The 23163-nt window shown below is 35.4% G+C and overlaps 3 protein-coding genes across 4 annotated transcripts in view; all 3 read right to left on the bottom strand.

Moving 5' to 3' along the window:
* Positions 1-23163, bottom strand: part of LOC131015234 (probable glycosyltransferase At3g07620) — a 1181237-nt gene that overhangs the window by 1032665 nt on the left and 125409 nt on the right. The gene's annotated exons all lie outside the window — the stretch shown is intronic.
* On the bottom strand, positions 26-7669 carry LOC131015256 (cyclin-A2-1-like). Of its 2 annotated transcripts, none has more exons than XM_057943569.1 (12): positions 7453-7669; positions 6103-6449; positions 5635-5905; positions 5044-5177; positions 4655-4747; positions 4007-4140; positions 3676-3751; positions 3267-3343; positions 3141-3174; positions 2904-3053; positions 2680-2814; positions 26-2597 (listed from the first exon to the last, which is right to left on the bottom strand). In XM_057943569.1, exons 2-12 carry the CDS (start codon positions 6403-6405, stop codon positions 2544-2546), a joined length of 1461 nt encoding a protein of 486 aa, XP_057799552.1. In that variant the 5' UTR covers positions 6406-6449; positions 7453-7669; the 3' UTR covers positions 26-2543. The 2 variants fall into 2 exon arrangements, with proteins under 2 accessions (XP_057799552.1, XP_057799553.1); XM_057943570.1 differs by having other exon boundaries at positions 7479-7632.
* Positions 128-1414, bottom strand: LOC131019099 (uncharacterized). The gene is made up of 2 exons (XM_057947782.1): positions 1386-1414; positions 128-1295 (listed from the first exon to the last, which is right to left on the bottom strand). Exons 1-2 carry the CDS (start codon positions 1412-1414, stop codon positions 128-130), a joined length of 1197 nt encoding a protein of 398 aa, XP_057803765.1.

Below are 23163 nucleotides of genomic sequence, written 5' to 3'. Positions count from 1 at the left end.
AAAGACACCAACAAAAGCCAACAGATTACACAGAACATTAAATTCATAATCATAGAAAATATGGGGCAATAAAAACTGAAATATACAAGATTACTTAGATAATCTATGAAATTACTTTACCTAAGCACTAGGACTTCATACAAGTTTCTTGAACATCCACTGAAAGCTTCATTTCCCTTTGCCCTTGACATATTTTTGTGATACATTCACGGCCAATCTCGTCGCAATAAGGCCTAACAAAGCTGTCAAAAAATCTATCGTTTGTAGATCTAGAAAGTCCCGAAAGAGCTGGCCACTTTTCAATGAGATTCCTACTTTCCAAACATCTTAGAATTTGGATCCGCGGCTCAAGCCTCTTCTCAATACTGAACCCAAGTGCCGCCGGAAAAGCGACAATATCGGATATATTGTACTTCCCGGTAGCGAGCAGAACATCTATTTTATTCTTCATTGTCTTTGCCAACGCTCCAAACACATTAGGGTGGTTTCTGAACATTGTGAATATATCATCATCAGAAAATCCCAAATCACGGAGAGTTTCCATCTTGACTTCCCACGTCTCTTCGCCCGTAAAAGAGAGAACTTTGAGAGCGTGGATGAAAACAACCGAAGTCCGAGAGACCCCAAATTCGATGGCCTTGTCTGCAGATTTCCTCATAATATCCGACTTGACTAGGAAACATCTCGGCTCGGAGTGGAGGAAGTGAACGATACGCTCCATTGGTATGCTACAGCTCTTCAAGATTTCCACATTTGGCATTAACTTCTTCTCTAAATCAGACAACACAAACCATGCGCAATTTTTCAAGAGTCTGGCCACCTCCTCATTGGATCCCAGCAAGCCCTTCAGCATCGATAATTTGGGAATGATGTTGCTGGCCATAGATAACTGCAAAATCATCTGATTATTGGAAATTATCTTCGCAATCTCCTCGGAAGAAAGCCCCAAGTCTCGGAATGGCTTGAATCTGAATTCAAAGCCCTCAATCGTAAGCCCTAGAATCCGAGGATAGTATCCGACGAGTTTCTGCAGCTGAGCAGTCGTGAAGCTCTTCTCTTTAAGGAATGACAACACTGAATCAGCTCTTCCGGGAGTTGTAGATTTAGGTAAGCGCGATGAAGCAAGTGCGGCGGCCAATTCAGGAGAAAATTGGTGGTTATGGACCAACACATCGTAAATTTCAGGGGAAGGGGTTGTGATTTTTTTAACCCTCGCAGTCGAAAAAGAGCGGATTGAGAGAACATTGGGGTTGCAGAGAAATGAATTAGGGCACAAAAACAAACAAGAGAGACTCCTGCGCGCAATTGCAATCATAATGGAGAAGAATCAATGGTGTTGGGAGATGGAAATGACTTGCCTGCGAAATCGAAGGATTCAAAGTTACGCGATTGAGGGTTTCTCCACCAGCGCCATCGCCGTTGCAGTGAGGGAGGAAGAGACGATTTTCAATTTCTTAGGTAATTTCTTGAGTTGCAATTCATAACGGATACTGTGTAACTTTTTTCATTTAATTTTTTTTATAGAGTTCTTTTTTTATTATTTAATTAATCGTAATAAAGTATTCAACCTAGAAAATTTAAAAACTGTTCGACAAAAAATCAGTAAAAGTTTAAAATATTCGTTTCGTGTAAAATGGGTTTGACGTTGAATACGTCAAAATACTAAATTTAGTGCAAAGATTGCCCCAATAAATCAAAGATCACACCAAATTTAGTATATTGGTGCATAATAAATATTCTAAGGTTTCTTTACAGGTTTACATCCCTATTAAGCTTGCGTTTGTAAAATTTATATTAAAAAATATAAATAAAAAAATAAGAAAATATTATGTTGTCTCTCATTTTTTATCATATAGTATTTATTACAAATGAGAAAACATTTTCATACAACTACTTAAATGAGTGAAAATGAGTTTTTCGAAAAAATATTTCACTCCACCCGGATAAAATTTTCTATCGTAATAAATATATGAAAATGATGACAAATAGTAAAACTAAACTTTTCCATCAAAGTAAACATACCTTAGAGAACAAATTTATGTTACTCCATTAAATATGCTGTTTGACTGGAGGCAACAACAATCTGCAACATACATCATGACAAATCCTAAAATGTTACATTTTCTTTGCAGTAGTTTCGATGAGAGAATCAAATTTATTAGGAATAATTTATCACCATTGATATAATGATGAAGATGAGAATTTGTTGAGAGAGACAGACACATTGAAGCAGTTAGAGCTAAGTTAACAGAATTCTCACAACTAAAGAGGCATTATGTGCTTTTATAAATAAGTAGCTGCTCATATCATTCTTGCCATTACAACATTTCCCATTGCAAAAGCATTTCTGGAAGCACCAGAGCTGATTGGTTTACAACACAGCAAATCATCAATGGTGAGAGTGAGAGATTACTGCAAGATGTACGAGTAAAGAATGGGGACGGCGTCCATTAGTTGTCCACTTATCTGCCTGCCGGTGGTGGGGTCAGTTGGCGCACGCTGGCTGTCATAAATACTGTCAGGAGACGAGGAGGCTGTTATCCTTAGAAGAGCGACTCCACAGATTCTGGTGAGCGCAGAGTTGAGACGCACTTGAACTGTCACGAGCAACATGTTAAACGAATGATGCAAGTCGTGGATAGGGGGAGAGTTTGTGAGGAATGGTTTCTGTCTCGTTACCTTAGTTTGCTTGTACTTTTCACGGATGGCGCTGAGGTCGCCTCCTTTTGTGTTCAGCTGCAAGTCTTGCAGTTCTAGGACTGTGTTCTTCAGCTCCGGTGCCTTGAACCTCGTGTAGTGCTCCAGAGTCGGGTTCTGCAAGAGGCGAGATTCTATTGGTTTCTTGATAGTTGAGCTCGAAAATGGGAGGAATGAGACGATTGAGTGGCGTTAGAGAAACAAACCCATGGATGGTCGGACTGATCGAGAGTCCATCGAGCTAGGAAGATGGCGGAGGCAGCGGTTAGGGATGGAAGGTATTTGAGGAAGCTGTACTCGATTAGAGTTAGTTCTGCTAAATAATTTGCCAGGAATTCCAGCTCAACAGAAGGGACCTGAGAAATGGGAGCAGTTTTTGTCAAGCTGAAGTAAACTTCTTTCTAAAGAAATAGACAACTTTTTCAAGAGGCTGTTTCGTCTACCTTATAAGAAGCTTGTGCTGCTTGAATAAACCTCCTTCAATTAAGAAGCAGATAAAAAATTTGAAGACGGTGAGATCAGCGAAATGAAACCAGGTAAAAGTTGCTGAATCAAGATACTATGGATACCTGAGGAACTTCTTCACGGTGGGAACGGATAATTGGAATCTCAAGAAGTTCAGAACTCGGCTTTCCATATGCACCACCTGTATGTACAATTTAAACGTGTCGAGAATGAGAGACGAGAACACTAGTTAAGTTACTAGTAGCATAGAAGATACAAAAGCGACGGTGAAGTATGCTGTTGTCAAATTTTGGTAGCTAAAACGAACTAAAAAACAATACTAGATGCAAACCTAATCTGTGGGATCTTTAGGTGTAAGAGAATCATCATGCATATTTCGAAGGGAAGCACAGGCACTAAGATAAAACTAACAAATAAAGGAAATGATTCAACAGCCTGAAGTTTCTCCATGTTGATTGGGTAAAGATATCAATATGTATGATGGAAATGGTTATTTTAAAGAGAAATGAGTACCTCTTCTTTTGTGTATGTGTTGTCAGTGATAAAGCAAAATTCTTCCACACGAGGTGCACAAATTTCTTCGTATTTCCTACAGGGAATAATCAGCAGTACAGAAATAGAAGAATAAGTACTTCTAGACAAACAAAGTTCACCAAAACATGGAAACAAAAATCTTCTGACTTCCTTCCATGAGGTGTCGAAAACTTACTAATTCGCTATCTTGATATAATTGAAGAAAATTGATCTAATGGCCACTAATATCAGTGATGTAACAAAAACACAAACCATATAGTTAGCATGTGTTTTTTTTCTTAAAGTAAATATTCCATGGTAAACAACTTACGATGAAATTAGCATGCATGTTACACCAAGAAGTTGCAACTTTTTCTTGTCAATGTAATTCTCAGATAGGAATCTATCTATGAGATTTACAGTGAGGTAGAGAGTATCAGGGACCAGACCATATTCTTCCGTAACCTGAAAAAGAGGAATATACATGAAATGACATGAAAGTTGAAAAAGAAAGAAACAAACAATAAAAAATAATGAGAGAAAAACTCAGAGCTTTCAAGATCAAAGAGGTATTGGCACACTCCCTCTTGGTGTATGAGAAATGATTAAACGATGATAATACATGTAACAAAAAAAAGTTCAGAAATGACTTTTGTTTCCCTTCACTAAATTGTTTGATGTGAGACTCTCTGTTATGCAGGATTGGAGGTTTCTTTACTTTCGCCTAAGACTATAAAAAGGATTGATATATAAAATCTAACTGGCTGCTTGTGCAAGAACTTAATAGCAGCAAGTAACAATTAACAAGGCAGTTTATTGGTCACAATACGAGACAAAGAAGGTGCTAAGTCAGATAGATTACAACAGCAATGTATGTTATATGATAATTGAAATAAATGTGTAACAGATCCTAAATAAAGACAGTGGTAGCATAGCTGTATAGGTAAGAGCTCAGATGATATAAGAGTAAGCAAATTACCTCCACAAGCCAATCAATCAAAATACTCCGCATTCTCTGGGTGATGTCGCGCTGCAGATTTTCCATGTAATCTGGAGAAGGCTTTCGGTCAACCTGAGAGAAGAACAGGAATAATTAGTAATGGATAAACAAAGTTTTTTAAACAATCCTAATTACAAGATAAGACTTACTACACCACCCACACTAAAAAGAATTTTAAAATTTGAAAGAAACAGAGCAATATCAAGCTCATAATGCATCCTAATCAACAATAAAATGGACTGTGAAACTTATGGAAGCAATATCACACATGGCTTCTGATAATCCCATGCGGAGTTCCACACAAAATCAGACCACTGCAGAAATTAAGGCTTATTAGCATTTAGTTGATCTGTGACAGCCTAACAAACCTGTCTTGCAAATAAACTAGTATATATATCAGCTGCATAGAGGCTACACATCTGTGGATCCCTGTGTTTTGAATCTATATCAATAACTCCCCTATCTTCCAAGTTCTCCTGTTTCATGCAAAGCACGACTTCATCTGCAAAGTCAGACAAAAAATGTCAGATGTGGAGGCAGAAGTAGCTAGGGAAATTTAGTATATGTTCATCAAGTGAACTTACAGTATGTATTTGAGCACCACAATGAATACACAGATTTTCCACAGGTATATATGATCAAACTACTTAAACAGTTGCAGTCTGCAGCTAATTCTATCTTCAATTATAGCATTTTGATCTTTTGCAAATGTCTTGCTTCAACAATCTCTTGACAGTATTGAATATAAGTACCTAACTTACCAATTAAAACTCAAGTGCACCGACTAGAACCCAAGCTATGTAGGTGATTATGTTGTATAAACAAACTTTACCTTGGCATGTCACAGGTCTCGCATCAGAAGGTTCCCAAAAATAGAGACTTTTTTAGTTGTTGAAATTCCGATGCAGATTTTATTAGCATTCAGCAATCAAATTGAAAAGCTAAGTACAAAGTCTAACCTCTATCAGATGGACCCCAACTTTTGATGGAATCTATCTTCAGAGGAACCGGACCTGCTGCAGCTGACATTTCTTCATTTTTCAATTCAGTTGGTTCAGTTGGCAAGTCTTCAGCAGGGCAGGTATCCTGGGATCCCTCCGCTTCAACTTGGTGTATCTCATCCACTATGTTTTCTTCTTTAACTCCCAGAACCTTGGAATTTTTAGCATAACAAGCAGATTCAACCTTTCCCTTCTTCTGCAAGGACCCCTTTCTGTCCTGCCTGATAGGCTGAAATGTCCCATGCAATGAGTTATGAGACAGTATTCCACAAATATTGAATCAAAAGAGGGAAGGAGAAGAAAATGACAAAGTGATAATATCCAATAAAGAACTTGTCTGACAGTGTAAAATAAATCTTGAGCTTAGAACATGAGGTAGAGAACCTCCGTGTTATACATCATCAAAAGTGGTGGCACCGTTCTCACCTGACCTTTCGCTGCATTGATGCAGTTTATGTACAAGTTTTCACAGTTGATATTAGTTACATCCTTAAGAACAGCCCTTTTCTTACGCGGGTGACAAGCAGCTGAACTCCCTGCTGGTTTGTCAGGTGCAGCTCTTTTCAAGCTTGCTCGTGAGACCCGTTTGTCATCTTGTTTTGTTGAAGGATATAGAGGTGGCAATCCATTTGATGAGCCTAAGAATTTTGCCCGTGCTCTTGTGACTCTTGCAGTAGGCTCCCCAAGGTTGGATGGCCTATTCTCATCATTCATGACTGCATGCTTCATTGAATAAGTGTTTGTGGAACCAAATTAGCATGCCTTCATGATTGCTGCAAGAATCACAACGAATGCAAGTTAAAACAAGCTAAATCTGTTTTAGAAACCTAGCATTACAATGTAGAGCATGCAGAATCCACTGGTTTTTTATGTCCACAATTCAAATATTTCATCAGATTAGCTTTCTGAGCTTTACTCCCCTTCTCTTGCCTTTTTGTTCTGAGTTTTTAGTTGTGTTCAGTTTATAGATAAATTACATTCAGCATTCAAAAATAAGTGAAGCATATTACACCTTTTTTAACTTGAAGTCATTGAATTTGAAACAATACATATAAGAAGCAAATCAACTAAATCTTCTGTTTATGAGCTCAAGTGCCACATTTTTCAGTGATTTGCAAAGTCAAAAGGACGCAAATTCAAAATTTTTTCAAAAATTAAAGTCAATGTTTTTTCAGATAACAAAAGCTATCATTTCCCAAAATGCTAGGGTTACATACTCGATTTACAGCTGCTCAAATCACATACCAAATCTTTGACATAAGAAGTAAAGAAACTAATTCTATTCAAATTTCAATAGAATCTCGTTCATTTCGACTCAACACGCTTAATCCAGTCACATTGTGAAAACATTTCCTAAATCTCCCCGAAACATTCAAAGACAACTTCCTCATTTCACTCACATTGCCTTTTTCCGCTCTATCTCAATGCACAAAAAGACCACCACACAAAACAACATTCTAGAAACACAAAATGAGCTACACAGAGTGAAAACATAGCTCCTCGAAGCGCAAGATAACACAAAAAAATGCAAAACCGAAAATCGAGCGTCGAACTCAGATCTAAGCAAAACATTTCAAAATTTCAAACCGGAGCTTAAAAATGCCGGAACAAAACAAATGTGTACCAACATTTACATTTAAAATCGAACAAAGCTCATAGATACAACACTCACACAAACAAAAACACGTGCAGAAACATTAGCACAAAAAAGTTAAAAAAAAAACGCAAAAAAAAATGCATAAATTCCGTGAACGCCGGGAAAAAAAAGAGACGAACGCAGAAAATCGGAGGACCGAGCTCACTACTGCAGCTACTGAGCTCTGAGAGCAGCGCTATGCCCTCGAATCGAGCAGATCGATCATCAAACGAAATGCGTCGATACAGAAAGATAAAGTGTGTGTATAGGTTTAGTGAGCTTGTTGAGTGAGTGTGGGGTGAGAAAGGGAGAAGTGTGTGTAGTGTGTGTGAGAGTATTTATACTGAGGAGCGGAGCGTGAGAGCGGGCTGAGGCACAGTTCAAAACTTCTGAAATTCCAAAAATACAATTCCGCTATTTCCACTCCCGATTTTGCTACCCCCACTCCCGCTTCGAATTTAATTGTTTGCTTTCTATTTTCCCGACTGAAATTAATCGGGTCAAATATTTGCTCCCTGAAATTCGTTAACAATAAAAACGGAATAAAAAAAAAGAAGGAAATTAATTAAAGAGGGAATAAATGGTAGGAATTTTTAGAAAATTTATTATTATTAATTAAATACGCGCACTATAGTTTTTACAATTTTTGTAGGTTCTCTAATCATTTGGAAGGATTTGATTTCTTATTTCTTTTCTTTTTTTGTAATGTTTCGAAATTGACAGTTGGGAAAAATATCCAATATGTCATGTTTCAAAGATGATTAAGGAATTCAAATACCAATGATGAGAAATAATTGATTGGTTTACTATTTTAGCATGTTTTGTTTTGATGAATTGAGAGTTCTTTTCATTCTTGTCCATGTTTTGTGGGGGTTAATTTGGCTGCATATTTGCCTAGGATTTTCTCATTGACTTTGAACAATTTTATAATTTTGTTTTAGGTTTTAGGTTTAATGTTTTGTAACTTTGTTTGTTATGCATATTGTTTGATAGACCCATTTTTATGTGTGTAAGTTTTAATCTTGAAAGTTTAAAACGGTAGACACGAATTAAATGAGAATAATACTATGCATGTTGTATTTTTTTAAAAATAAGTGTCGCTTTTCCAAAATTATTTAACATTTATGTAAATTATGTAACTTTGAAGAAATTAATACGGCGTTAGTGATTTTTATTTTTTATATATATATTTTTTTTTTGTGAAGTTGTATCTTTGATTAGGTTTGTGAATATGGCATTAGTGGTTATCTAGTGTATAGATTTTTATTATGGGATAAGAAAAATATAATATATAATTTTTTATTAATTTCATATTTGATACTGTATTCGTCCCACGAAGCTTGAGCAGTATTTTTTTTTTTTTGTTGTCTTGCAGCTTGAGTACTTTTTTTATATGACAATTTTTTTTTCTTTATTCATATTTTTATATTTTCACCTACTACATTTTATACACAAAATATTAACTTTTTAAAATTCGTGTCCAAAAGAAATTACTCAAATCTCGCGAGAGAGTGTTAATTTGATAGATTTGATCAATCCCCTACATGTTAAGGATTTTACATCCTATAAAAGTTTTGAGGTCTCCGGAAACTTCTACATTTTATAGCTTCAAATGCTCATTTATTTGTTTTTGGACAACATGAATCATTTCAATTTTGTATTTTCACGATAGCATATGTGTAATTTATTGAATGAAAAATATAATTACAATATATATACACGAGGGAGATCGATAACAATCTTTTTCTTTTTATTGATTACATGAGGGTGGGGAAGTATAAACTAACTTCAATCATTAATTTTTATATGATCTACGATTATCACAAAAACATACATATTAATATATATATATATTAATACATATATTGATATTATCTAATTTGTACTAGCTTAATTATTTTACGATTTATTAGTATTCCTTGTAATATATTCAAATTAACAATATATATATACATATATATTGTATCTAAAAATTTATTATTATAAACAAATTAAAAAAATATATTATATCTATAAAAAAAAAGCACGATGCCTAGATTTCTATTTTATACTAATAGAAAGAAGGGGAAAAAAAATTACATGCTACAAAATAGGGTTAACAGAAACGATAAATTTAAAATTAATGACTTTTAAATTCATTTATGGGACTCCGTAGTGGAAATTTGAGTTAACATATCATAACTGATGAGTTTTATTTGAAATATTTTAGTGATTTATATTAAGATTAAATCAATTTATTTGTTTTGTAATATCAAGTACAAAATCGGTCAAAGAAAAAAGTACAGTATTTATATTAAATAAAAAATTATCTGCTTCCTACGTGTCATTATGAGTTTAGGAGACGTGTCATCTTCTAATGAATCAAGTGTCGTACATTATAAATAAAATTAAGTTTTAAATGCATATTAGCAATCATCATTTTTTAAATAATTTAGTGCTTACATTACCACAAGTAAATCGTGTAATACTTAAAAACAATATTAATAGAAATATTAATATAATATTCAAGCTAATACATAGTGAAAGTAAAATATACATAAAATATTTTTTTACGAATTAGAAATAAATGATTTTATGCCAAAATCAATTATATTTAACAAGAATCCATAGTATAGTAGCCCTATTCAAACTATAGCATAAAATTTTGTGGAGCTAAAAGAAAAAATAGATCGAAATCCAAATAAAACTATCCAAGCATAATTTCACAATTTATTTAATCGGTTTACGTGGGGATGTTAATCCAGTCATAAATTTGTGGACCGACTCGATTAGCTTGTTAATTTAAAAGAATTAGGGCTAAAAATTTACAACTCGATAAAATTATTAATTCAAAAAGCCCGTAACTGAATAGCTTGAGACCCAATATGATTGGTTTAAAAATAATCTGAAACCCTATAGGATTGACTCGAAAATAATGTGTTCACCTAATTATATGAAATGAAATATTTCTCATTATTTCATTTTTAAATTCATTAATTTGCTTCTGAAAATTAGTATGATAATATATTTTTTTTTCAAATTATTTTGAAATGTATTTTGATTCAATATTAAAAAGCTATACTCACCGTTTCACTTCTCAGTATTTTTAATCTAATACTTAACATATAAAATATTTAGATCTAAAATTAAAAAATGATAATTATTTAATAAAAATATTGCATCTTTATATTTCTAATAGTTGCATATTAGTTACTTATGTAAATCGGTGTTGAAATGTCACTTATTTATGTGTGTATTTGTTTATTATAAATATAATATTATTAAAAGAAATATACTCCGTATCAAATAAAAACTCGAAACTGAATGTGTAAACATCAAATTGAATTAAAAATAAATTTAATTTTACCGTATCAAATCAAATTGTACTTGAAAGAAAAAACATAGTAAACCAAAAATAAAATAAAAATAAGACAGTCGATTTGGACAAACATTTAGTTTTCGATTGATTTTTAACTTTATTTTGAGATTTCGAATGATTTTTAACTTTTGCTTTTATCGCGGGTAGAAAACGAGTTTAAACAAATAAACAAACTTAAAATGGAGCAACTGAGTAAGGCCGCATTTGGATAGCTTAAAAATTGGGCGAAACTTCGAGATCTACGAAACAAGCAATATCAGTAATTGGAGCGGGGACCTAATTTTTTGAACGGGGTTGACCAAACAGGTCGCTGTCACTTTACAGCGCATCAACTTTAACAAACGCAAACAATAATAATAATAATAATAAATTAATCACGATATTATCCCAAACTCAATAAATTCCTGCATCCAACTTTTCGCAGTGAAGGTTTGTTTTTTTATTGGGTAGAGTAGAATAATACTAGTATACCTTATTTATTTATTTAATTTAATATCTGGGCCGGTTTATTGGGAGAGTGGATTGCTACAATTCTTTATATTTTAATAAATCTGGACCATTTCTGACAACGTAGCATGTTTAATGTTCTAGACTTAAACTTGTCTTAGATCTCCCTCTTGCTCACTCCATATGTATATAAAATTTTGTTGTGTGTATTTATATTTTATTTGGCGAAGACCAAAGACCAAATTCAAAATTTCACATGGGTTTCGAAAATAATTCAATTTATTTGGGCATGTGGGGGAGAGAGATTCCAAGTTGTCTTTAATTAGTGGTTGAAATGTGAGTTTTTGAAAGCGACAATTTGTGAAAAAAGTGTATTTATTTATGGGAGTTAATTTAGAATTTATGATTTGTTTCTTTATGGGGGTGTAACAACCACATTCCTATTCCTATATACTCATGTATATATATGTTTAGTTTTGTGTAAATGATTTATGTGTGTGTGTGTGTGTGTGGATGTCATGTGAGTTTCTTTTATTTGAAATTTTTAATGTCCACAAAAGTTGTTGATCCAATCACTTGTTCGGATCTCATGTGAGTTATTGGGTTTCCACTATCACTCGGGGCAAATATTTTTTATTAGATTATCAAGTTTTTAAATTAAAGGTTAAATATTAATCAAAGGTTCGAATTGTATGCTTGGTTTCAAAAATGCCTTCAATTATGGATAATATTACTTAAAGGTTCAAATTATTAAGATTGTAATAAAAAATGTTTCAAACTATATAAATAATAGTATCAATTATAAAGGCTCAAATTATTGAGATTGTAACAAAAGTATCGTCAGTAACGATTTTCATCGACACAACGCTTACGTGTATCTTCAATATTTTATACTTTCTCTTTTTTATAAGAGTGTACATGATTATTGATGACACAAATTTTAATAAATGTTAGGTGAGTGCGTTATTAGTGAAAAAATAAGTCTATTTTTATTTTTGATAAACTACACATGTAAATAAAGAAATTTAAAGATCGCACGACGATAAACTCGAACTCAAGACTTCAGGCTTTGGGTATTAACCACCTACCGCTAAGTCAACACACGCAAGAGGCCCACTTTTATTAGTGAAAGAAGGGATCCAAAAAAAAATATACATATTTTTATGAGACATACCAAAATGACAAAAAATACACATCCTTATGAAACACTATATTTATAGTACTTCATTCATCCCTCATATTTATACATACATTTCATTGGTATGTCCTTCAAATTTATACACACTATATTTTTTAACATTATCCACACATAATTTGGACAATCCTTGCAACTTACAGTTATTTGCTCACAATATACTTAACAATATTCTTAATATAGAATTCTTTTTTATTATTATTAATATTATAAATATTTTTTTATTAAAATTCGTCTCGAAAACACGTGCATAATTATGGGAAGGAGGGAGTAACATTTTTGTTCCAGCCTAAGTAGTTCAAACCTTTAATTAATACTCATATAATAGTAGTTGACGACATTTTTGATACTAGATGCTATATTGTTTGGGCATTTGATCAATATTTTCCCTAAATTAAACTACACACTAGACGTTATATTTTCAGTTTTTTATAAAAGAAATGTTGGAAATATGGTTTTATGCCATATCTGAAAATTATTATTTAATTAAATATTTATTATTTAATTAAAATAATTATTGGATGTTAATCTACATCTCGAGTAGATCAACGTGATATACTTGAAGTCTCAAAACCGATTTCCGATGAGTGAGATATTGTATGTCAAAGTTTGGATGTTGAAGAGGAAAAATAACATTTGTTATGTTATCCCACATTGGAAAACATAGAGATGTTTTTCATGTATAAGAATAGCAAAGCACATGGAGTTAATAAATTGACTTGTGGGCTTGCTAGTGGGCTTGATCTAAGTACTAGCCTCGCGCGCACACACACGCGCGCCGCCGCCGCCGATCGATCGATCGGACGACGACGCCGCCGCCGCCGGGCGGGCGGGTCGGGTACGGGTACGGGCCGCGGCCAAGGACTTGGATCTTGGCAATTGGTGCTTTGGGGCCCAAACTATTTTTTTGACCAACTCCATTGGGCTTTTAATTTTTGGCCCAACAGAATTATTTTATTGGCCCAACAGAATTTAATCCAAGCCCATCACCAGCCCACAACAGCAGCAGTTGACAGCAGCAGCAGTTTCAGAAGCACGCCTGCTACGACTTCTGCATGACGTCTTCGTTTTTGCAGCTGAGTTTCTTCAATGGCTGCGCCCACCGGCCATCATCTTCAACATTTACGGCTTCCAGCCGTTGGAGTGGAATTCAATGTATTGATTTCATACTTACCACATGTCTATAAATAGACTTGTGGAGAGCATGCAGAAAGTACGAACAACACCAAGAAATACTGCATTCTGCCAATTCTACACCCTCTGCACAACACTCAGTTCTTGATCCTATTAAGTTCGCCGGAGCTCGCCGGATTGTAGTGCTACATCCGACGAGACGTAGTCGTTTTACCTTTGGGGAAGATACGCCAAACCGAAGAGCACTACCGGGGCGATAATCTTCTTGCGGGAAGAGATTCATCTCGACTCGACTTTGTTTATACGTATAATTTATTTATACAGTGTATTTCAGTTGTATCGAATTATTTGAGTTGTAATTTCTCAAATTATTTACTTTGTAATATTTCAATTATTTTGAGTTGTAATATCTCAAAATATTTATTTTGTAATATCTCGATCGTGTACCCGGTTCTAACAATCGCAAGAAGATTAATTTCTCTGCCGTTGATACACGTTCGAGAAATGGCTCACACCGACGTCAATATGGATGGCTCCACCACCTCTGCAACCATCGGTTCAACCACGTCGTCAATATTTTCCTCGTTTGCATCAACGGGGGTTTCATCGTCAACATCTAGAACTATTGGTCTTGCCGAGAAACCATCAACGTTCTCAGGCAAGAACTTCAAATATTGGCAAGAGAAGATGCTATTCTACCTCACAACCGTGGGGTTTGCCGGATTCTTAATGGAGGATAAACCACCAACCCCGAGTGAAGGGGAAGGGGAGACAAGCCAAGAAATTCGTGCCGGATATTTGAATTGGTGCCGCGGCAACTACTTGTGCCGTAACACCGTTCTCATGTCTCTGGACGAACGGCTCTATCGTGTTTTCAAGGTTCATGAAACCGCGAAACAATTGTGGGAGGCCCTTGATCTGAAATATCAAGTGGACAAGGCAAATACTACCAAGTATATTGTCGCCAAATGGTTGGAATATAAAATGGTCGACTCCCGGCCATTGATGGACCAAGTGGAAGAGTTCCAAAATCTTTCACATGAGGTTCAAGCCGAAGGGATGCCCTTGGCGGATGCATTGCTCGTTGCAATCATCATAGAGAAATTACCTCCTAGTTGGAGGAAATTTCAAAACCTTTTGAAGCATGAGCGCTCGGAGATGTCCGTGCCGATATTAATATCCAAGCTTCAAATGGAGGATCACGTGAGAAGTCGTGATCAAAAGGGAAAAGCTCCAATGGAGGCAAAGGCCAATCTCACCGAGAAAGGCGGTCCCTCCAACAAACGTGGTCGCCCTAACCCTAATAATAAGGGTAAAGGGAAGCAAGGCGGACATCAACCATCAAAGTTTGATGGTGTATGTTATAATTGTGACAAACAAGGTCACATGGCTAAGGATTGCCGCAAGCCAAAGCGGAAGAAGACAAAGAGCAACGTGAACAACGTCGAGAAGGACTTCGACGATTGGAACCACGATGACTTTGCTGCCATGATATCCGAGGTGAATCATGTGGACAACCCGAACGCTTGGTTCGTGGACACCGGCGCTACCGTCCATATATGCATAAATCGTGAGTTGTTCCACAACTACAAAGAAGTGGAAAACAAAACGATAATGGAGGCTAGCGAACGGACATCCCAAGTCCTTGGCATGGGAGATGTGATTCTTCAACTCACGTCGGGCGTGGAGATCACATTGAAAGACGTATTACACGTTCCAACTGTCCGAAAGAATTTAATTTCGGGCTTTAGGCTGACGAATAAGGATTTTGAATTGTTTTTCAAATCTGACTATGTTGTAATACGCAAGTGGGGAAAGTTCCTAGGGAAAGGCTATGCCTCCGAAGGACTTTTCAAACTTGGTGTAAGAGCTTGTAAGCTTGCCAAGGCTAAGATCAATAAAGATGCATCAACCTCTTCTGCTTACTTGATTGAGTGTTCTGATTTATGGCATTGTAGACTTGGACATGTTAATCTAAATGCTATAAAGAGATTAGTAAAAATGAATTTACTAAAAATTGATGAATACAACTCACAAGAAAAATGTGAAGTTTGTGTTGAAGCCAAAATGGCTAAGTTACCGTTTAAATCGGTAAAAAGGAGCACTCAACCATTGGAACTTATTCACACCGATGTTTGTGATTTAAAGTTCGTGCAAACTAGAGGTGGCAAGAAGTACTTTATCACCTTTATAGACGATTGCACAAAGTATTGTTACCTTTACTTATTGAAAAGTAAAGATGAGGCTATTGAAGCTTTTAGAAACTTCAAAAATGAAGCCGAGAATCAACTTGGATGTCGAATTAAGATGGTTCGAAGTGATAGAGGTGGAGAATATGTAGCTCCGTTTGCTGAATTATGCAACGAAAGTGGTATAATCCATCAAACGACGGCTCCTTATTCACCACAATCTAACGGCGTTGCTGAACGCAAGAATCGAACTCTTAAGGAGATGATGAATGCCTTGTTGATTAGTTCAGGATTACCCCAGAACATGTGGGGGGAAGCTGTCTTAACGGCCAACTATATCTTGAACAAGATTTCACTCAAAGGGAAAGATGTAACTCCCTATGAGCTATGGAAAGGAAGGAAACCTTCGTATAAATACCTCAAAGTGTGGGGGTGTTTAGCCAAGGTAGAAGTGCCTTTACCAAAGCAAGTTACAATAGGACCTAAAACGGTGGATTGTATCTTCATTGGTCATGCACTTAATAGCAGTGCCTATCGTTTTATAGTGCACAGATCGGAGATACCTGATATACATGTTGGGACAACGATAGAATCAAGGAATGCTATATTCTTTGAAAATATCTATCCTAACAAGGATAAAGGTACATCGAACTCTAATGATGGAGTTGATGGTGATGCTACAGGTTCTAAACCTATGGAAGTAGCTAGTAATTCTACTCAAGTAGATGATGCCACGGGTTCTAATCATGTACCACCTAATAGGAAAAGACCAAGGTCTAAACCTATGGATGTAGAACCGAGACGTGGGGAACGAGTTAGAAAAGCTAATGTCTATGGACCGGATTATGTTGTCTTGATGCTAGATGGCGAACCGGTGACGATTAAAGAAGCTATGTCTGGCTCAGATGCAGCTCTCTGGAAAGAAGCCATCGATATTGAGATTGATTCCATTATGCAGAATCATACTTGGGTGTTAGTGGATCTACCACCTGGAAGTAAAGCTTTAGGATGCAAATGGATCCTAAAGAAGAAGTACAAATCTGATGGTACTATAGATAAGTACAAAGCCCGACTTGTCGTTCAAGGTTTCAGGCAGAAAGAAGGGTACGATTTCTTCGATACCTATTCACCTGTGACCAGACTAACATCTATTCGGATGCTTCTCGCTATTGCTGCCTTGCACAATCTCGAGATTCACCAAATGGATGTGAAAACTGCGTTCTTGTATGGCGAGTTGGAAGATGAAATATATATGAAGCAACCTGAAGGGTTTGTAGTACCTGGGCAAGAGCACAAAGTATGCAAACTTCAAAGGTCTTTATATGGGTTGAAGCAAGCACCGCTTCAATGGCATTTAAAATTTGACAGTGTAATGTTGTCAAATGGATTCAGAATCAATGAGTGCGATAAATGTGTCTACATTAAGAATTCTAATAACGGATATTTTATTGTTTGTCTTTATGTAGATGACATGCTCATCATGGGAAGTAATTCCCGAGTGATTCAAGAAACCAAAGGCATGCTAAGTAAAAATTTTAGCATGAAAGATATGGGCTTAGCTGATGTTATCCTTGGAATTAAAATTCTAAGAAGACCTGATGGTATTACTATAACACAATCTCACTACGTTGAGAAAGTGTTAAAGAAATTCAACGCTTTTGACAAGCCAATAGCTAAGACACCATGGGAACCTAGTGTGCATTTGAGTGTACACAAGGGTGAACCTGTTGACGCGATAGAATATGCAAAGATTATTGGGAGCTTGTTGTATCTAACAAATTGCACTCGTCCCGATATAGCATGCTCGGTCAACAAGTTGGGCAGCTTTACAGCTAACCCTAGTAATGAACATTGGAAAGCTCTTGAAAGAGTTTTGAGATATTTGAAATATACTCAAAACTATGCGATTCATTATACTAGGGAACCCTCTGTACTTGAAGGGTACTGTGATGCAAATTGGATATCTGATGCCAAAGACTCGTTTTCAACGAGCGGTTATGTATTCACTGTGGGGGGTGGTGCTGTGTCTTGGAAATCCAAGAAGCAAACATGTATTGCTAGATCGACCATGGAATCAGAATTCATAGCTTTGGATAAAGCTGGTGAAGAAGCCGAGTGGCTTAAAAATTTCCTCGAGGATATTCCATGTTGGTCGAAACCTGTGTCGTCCGTGATAATTCATTGTGATAGTCAAGCTGCTATCGGACGAGCACAAAATCATTTGTATAACGGTAAGTCGAGACATATTCGTCGACGTCATAATACCGTGAGACATCTGATCACTAGTGGAGTTATCACAATTGATTATATAAGATCAATTGATAACATAGCGGATCCTTTGACAAAAAGTATCCATCGAGATCAGATGTATAAACTGTTAGGGGGAATGGGTTTGAAGTCCACAAATTAAGGATAATTATAGTGGCAACCCAACCATGATGACTGGAGGATCCCAAGAACTTGGTTCAATGGGACAACTAAGCTATGAAAATCCGTGTGTTGAACACTCGAATTGCCTATTCCTTGTAGAACAGTGAGTGTTCGGAAACCTGCACGTGGTGAGGTTAAGTCTTTGACTTTTAATGACTCTAGAACTCCTCGAAGAGGACAAGTATAGCAGGATACTTGAGTTAAGAGTTACCTATGTAAGTGTGAAGTGGGGCCGCTTCGATTGAAACACTTATGAATCCAAAGAGGTGTTCCAAGGCCTGTAATGGACACAAACGTGAGAACGAATAAGGATTGAAGCAATATTGTGTCAATATTGTTGACTCAGTATACACCGAGGAGGACTAGTTCAAGGAACACAATCCACTAGGCCGCCGGTATACTCGATAATATTGACTATGGCAGGTTCAAAGCCACAAGCTACCTTTCCAAATGCAATGTTGTATCTTAAGAGGACTGAGCTAAGTGTTTGCATACTTTCGCATACTGTTTTCTCACTCATGTGGGGGATTGTTGGAAATATGGTTTTATGCCATATCTGAAAATTATTATTTAATTAAATATTTATTATTTAATTAAAATAATTATTGGATGTTAATCTACATCTCGAGTAGATCAACGTGATATACTTGAAGTCTCAAAACCGATTTCCGATGAGTGAGATATTGTATGTCAAAGTTTGGATGTTGAAGAGGAAAAATAACATTTGTTATGTTATCCCACATTGGAAAACATAGAGATGTTTTTCATGTATAAGAATAGCAAAGCACATGGAGTTAATAAATTGACTTGTGGGCTTGCTAGTGGGCTTGATCTAAGTACTAGCCTCGCGCGCACACACACACGCGCGCCGCCGCCGACGATCGATCGGACGGACGGACGACGACGTCGTCGCTGCCGCCGCCGGACGGGCGGGCGGGTCGGGTACGGGCCGCGGCCAAGGACTTGGATCTTGGCAATTGGTGCTTTGGGGTGGTGTTTGGGGCCCAAACTATTTTTTGGACCAACTCCATTGGGCTTTTAATTTTTGGCCCAACAGGATTATTTTATTGGCCCAACAGAATTTAATCCAAGCCCATCACCAGCCCACAACAGCAACAGTTGACAACAGCAGCAGTTGACAGCAGCAGCAGTTTCAGAAGCACGCCTGCTACGACTTCTGCATGGCGTCTTCGTTTTTGCAGCTGAGTTTCTTCAATGGCTGCGCCCACCGGCCATCATCTTCAACATTTACGGCTTCCAGCCGTTGGAGTGGAATTCAATGTATTGATTTCATACTTACCACATGTCTATAAATAGACTTGTGGAGAGCATGCAGAAAGTACGAACAACACCAAGAAATACTGCATTCTGCCAATTCTACACCCTCTGCACAACACTCAGTTCTTGATCCTATTAAGTTCGCCGGAGCTCGCCGGATTGTGGTGCTACATCCGACGAGACGTAGTCGTTTTACCTTTGGGGAAGATACGCCAAACCGAAGAGCACTACCGGGGCGATAATCTTCTTGCGGGAAGAGATTCATCTCGACTCGACTTTGTTTATACGTATAATTTATTTATACAGTGTATTTCAGTTGTATCGAATTATTTGAGTTGTAATTTCTCAAATTATTTACTTTGTAATATTTCAATTATTTTGAGTTGTAATATCTCAAAATATTTATTTTGTAATATCTCGATCGTGTACCCGGTTCTAACAAGAAATATGAAGAATAACATTGGAATCTTTTTTTCTTTTTTTTTTAAAAAAAAACATTGGAATCTTTAGATAGGTACAAATACCTATTTCTCCTAATTATGCATCGTGTTTCGACAAGTTGTTAGCCCTTATTATGTTATTGTAGATACAATATATTGCATCATAAATGTCCCCTTCCAGCCATAGAAAAAGTCACCGTTTCTAATTATTATAGTATTACTCCTATTTTTTTATTTTTTTTTAAATGGACTTACATTTTATAATCAAGACTGCGCGAATCAGAAATATAGTTTATTCTGGTTGTAAAATAATTATTCGTACAAATCTAATTATGAGACTAATAAATATAACAAATTAAACCAATTCAAAATTTCGTACAAAGGAACACGGACAGTGACTCTCTCTCTCTCTCTCACACACACACACATATATGTATAGTTTATTAGTACATTCAAATCGATCAATGTGTGCCAATCAAAATTGAGAAATTTGTTTCACATATGCTGGATATTTATGGCGTGGATGGAATTTATTCGGAAAATAAATATGACAGCTGCTTTTTTCATCCTCAATAAAATATACTGCACTTTCGGCATCAAGTGAAGTGTAAATAGGAGTATTTCGCATTTGTTATTTTATACTCCTTCTGTTCCTGAAATCATTTTTTTTAAGACGTTCCTCAAATAATTTTCTCTTTTTTTCTTTCTATTTTTGGACAACTACCCACCACTAATAATATTTATTTATTCTTATTATTTAATTTTCACCACTCTCAATACTAATTATAACATATTTTCACATTTTTTAATAATAATCATAACATTTTTTCTCCACTATCAGTACACTTTATAATTTTTTCTTAAAATTCGTGCCGTCCCCAGAGAAAGCTATGTCAGGGACGGAGGGAGTATTTCTAAAAAAATTGAGGAAAAAATACAGTAGCATGTGTAGATGGAATGTGCTTCCTATTTCTACTTAGAGCATCTCCAATGCATTGGTGTTTAGTGGGTGTCTTAGAAGGTGGTCCCCACTTAAGACACACTCTCTCCAATGCATTGTGTCTTAGATGAGTGCTTAGATCTCCATTTCCACAAAATTCACATTTCTACACTTTTATTTTTAAAATTCAAATTTTATTAAAATTAAAATTCTACATTACAATAATTTAAAGACATAATTTAAATACAATAAAAAATTACAATAATTTCCTAGGGCTCAATCGGACCAAAACGAGACCAAATATGCTCCTTCAAGTCCAAAGTGAGGCGAGCGTGCATCTTCGTGTCTCGCATGGATGCGCCAGCCATCTCCCCCATTCGCCCTGGGTCTCCACTTCGACGCGGCCTCGCATCAGGCCGATTCTCCAGCTCGGCCATGCCTCCAGCGGCCCGAATCGAGCCTCCCTTCGCACCGGCGATTGGAGATGCTCTTATTTTTTATGAAAATTTATAAGGAAAAAAAGAAAGAATGAAAGTTTGAGGTGTTGTTTATGTTACGAGAGTAACATAACCTTAGGATACAAAATTGTGCGCGGTAATTAATAATTAATTAAAAGTATTTTAATCTATGCTTACAATTAAATTAAGAATGAGCTAATAACATTTAGCTATTATAAAAAATAAAAATAGCTACTATAAAAGAGAAGAGATCAAAAATAGAAATTGTAGCAATTGTAGTTTATTATTATAATATATCAACATCAATAAGCTCATTAGTCGTGAATCGTCGAAATTTCATTTTTTCTACAATTAAGATCTTGTCTATAGGGTAAAACGTACAAGAAAGTAAAACATATTTTTTCTACAATTAAGATCATGTTTTACCTATAACCCACGATTACACGACATGCTAATCCTGAATTGGCCATATTTTGCATATGACCATCAGATTACTTATTAGTACTCTCTCCCTCCCCGAAAAACATACTTCACTATAATCACTTTACTCTTGTCATTTTGCCATTTTGAATCGTCTCACAAAAATATGAATATTTTTATTTTGATACATTATCTCATCACAATCACTTTACTTTTCATAAAGTAGGATCAATTTTTTCACTCACAATACACTTTTATCTAATAGTATTTCTTAAAACTCGCATCACTTACAAATGTTCTTGTTTTTGTGAGACGGGGGAGTATGTAATTTACTATTTTAAGACGTCTCCAAAAATCATTCACTTTTATTTTTAGATACTACTTCACTCATAATAAAATAAGATTCAGACCGTCTGCACTGGAGATCCATCCATTTCGACATATTCAAATTTTTTTTTTGAATTATAATTACAAGAGGTATCTATAAATAATCAAATAAGCAATCTGCACGCAGACGAGACCTTTCTACTACAAAAAAGGTGGAAAACAAGCGAATCACTACCCACATAAGAGTGGAAATACTGCCCACACAATCAAAACTATTTTTCAAATAGTTGAGACTTGAGATTTGATATTTTGAAAAGTGTCAATGTATAATTAATGCAACATTTTGGACATAGAAAGTAGGCATATGTAGATAGATGGCAATAATGCACCGCTAATTACAGTAGAGCACAATTAGTCGTACTATGCTTGCATTAATTCTTGTTTCATGATAATTGTTACTTCAATCATTTGATTTCTAGCATTAGACCTACTTCATTATTACATATTTACAACATCGCCTCAAAATACGATAATTTTGGTTGGAATATTTACTGTACTACTTTAATGTTGCCAAAATACAGCTGTCAATTTTTTTCTACTATAGTATTTTCATTTCATCTATCTTTTAAACCATAGATTCTAATTCATACTCATGTGTATATATTTATATTTATATCCTGATCACTCAACTTTGCAAAAGAGATAAATATTATTGAGCAATAATGCTTGAATTGCATAATAATTGTTGGTTTTGCAAAACAATTTATTTTTTATACAATGAGAAATATAAAAATACAAATACAGTTATTGTAAAATGTAAGAGGAATTATATTATAGTAGCACATTACAATAATTTTGATTTTTATGTTAACACAACCCTCTATATATGTAAGCACCGATCACAATTAATGATCAATGATTCATGCAAATGTAAATTGAGTATAAAAAGATGATTATCAATATATAGTGACATTTATATTACGTAACCAAATCGATCTTAATTTGTAGATGGTTACCTAATCTTTATTATATGAGATACTAAAATTAGAATACAAACTTGTAAGTGTCAATACGAAAATTTAACCAAATCCTACTTCATTTGAATAAAATAAAATAAAATACTTTCAAAAATATTGTGATGGTGAGCAGTCTCAACTACTTTAACTGTATTCTTCACTCCATTTCTCTCTTCCTCATCCCAGCAAAGTCCAAATTCCCAATTTTTTCCAACCTAA

The sequence above is a fragment of the Salvia miltiorrhiza genome, chromosome 3 (genome assembly GCF_028751815.1).
Source record: "Salvia miltiorrhiza cultivar Shanhuang (shh) chromosome 3, IMPLAD_Smil_shh, whole genome shotgun sequence".
Classification (NCBI taxonomy): Eukaryota; Viridiplantae; Streptophyta; class Magnoliopsida; order Lamiales; family Lamiaceae; genus Salvia; species Salvia miltiorrhiza.
The sequence above is the reverse complement of the archived record's forward strand: the minus strand, read 5'-3'. Positions and strand labels throughout refer to the sequence as shown.

What these genes read in the sequence shown, in the direction of transcription:
- LOC131015256 (XM_057943569.1), bottom strand. Translation starts at nt 6,405, where the DNA reads ATGAAGCATGCAGTCATGAATGATGAGAATAGGCCATCCAACCTTGGG. An exon ending in TGATTGATTGGCTTGTGGAG is followed by an intron (nt 4,141 to 4,654) that starts GTAATTTGCTTA and finishes CCTCTTTTTCAG; the next exon opens with GTTACGGAAGAATATGGTCT. An exon ending in ACCGTGAAGAAGTTCCTCAG is followed by an intron (nt 3,175 to 3,266) that starts GTATCCATAGTA and finishes TCTTAATTGAAG; the next exon opens with GAGGTTTATTCAAGCAGCAC.
- LOC131019099 (XM_057947782.1), bottom strand. Translation starts at nt 1,414, where the DNA reads ATGGCGCTGGTGGAGAAACCCTCAATCGC. An exon ending in GTGGAGAAACCCTCAATCGC is followed by an intron (nt 1,296 to 1,385) that starts GTAACTTTGAAT and finishes AATTGCGCGCAG; the next exon opens with GAGTCTCTCTTGTTTGTTTT.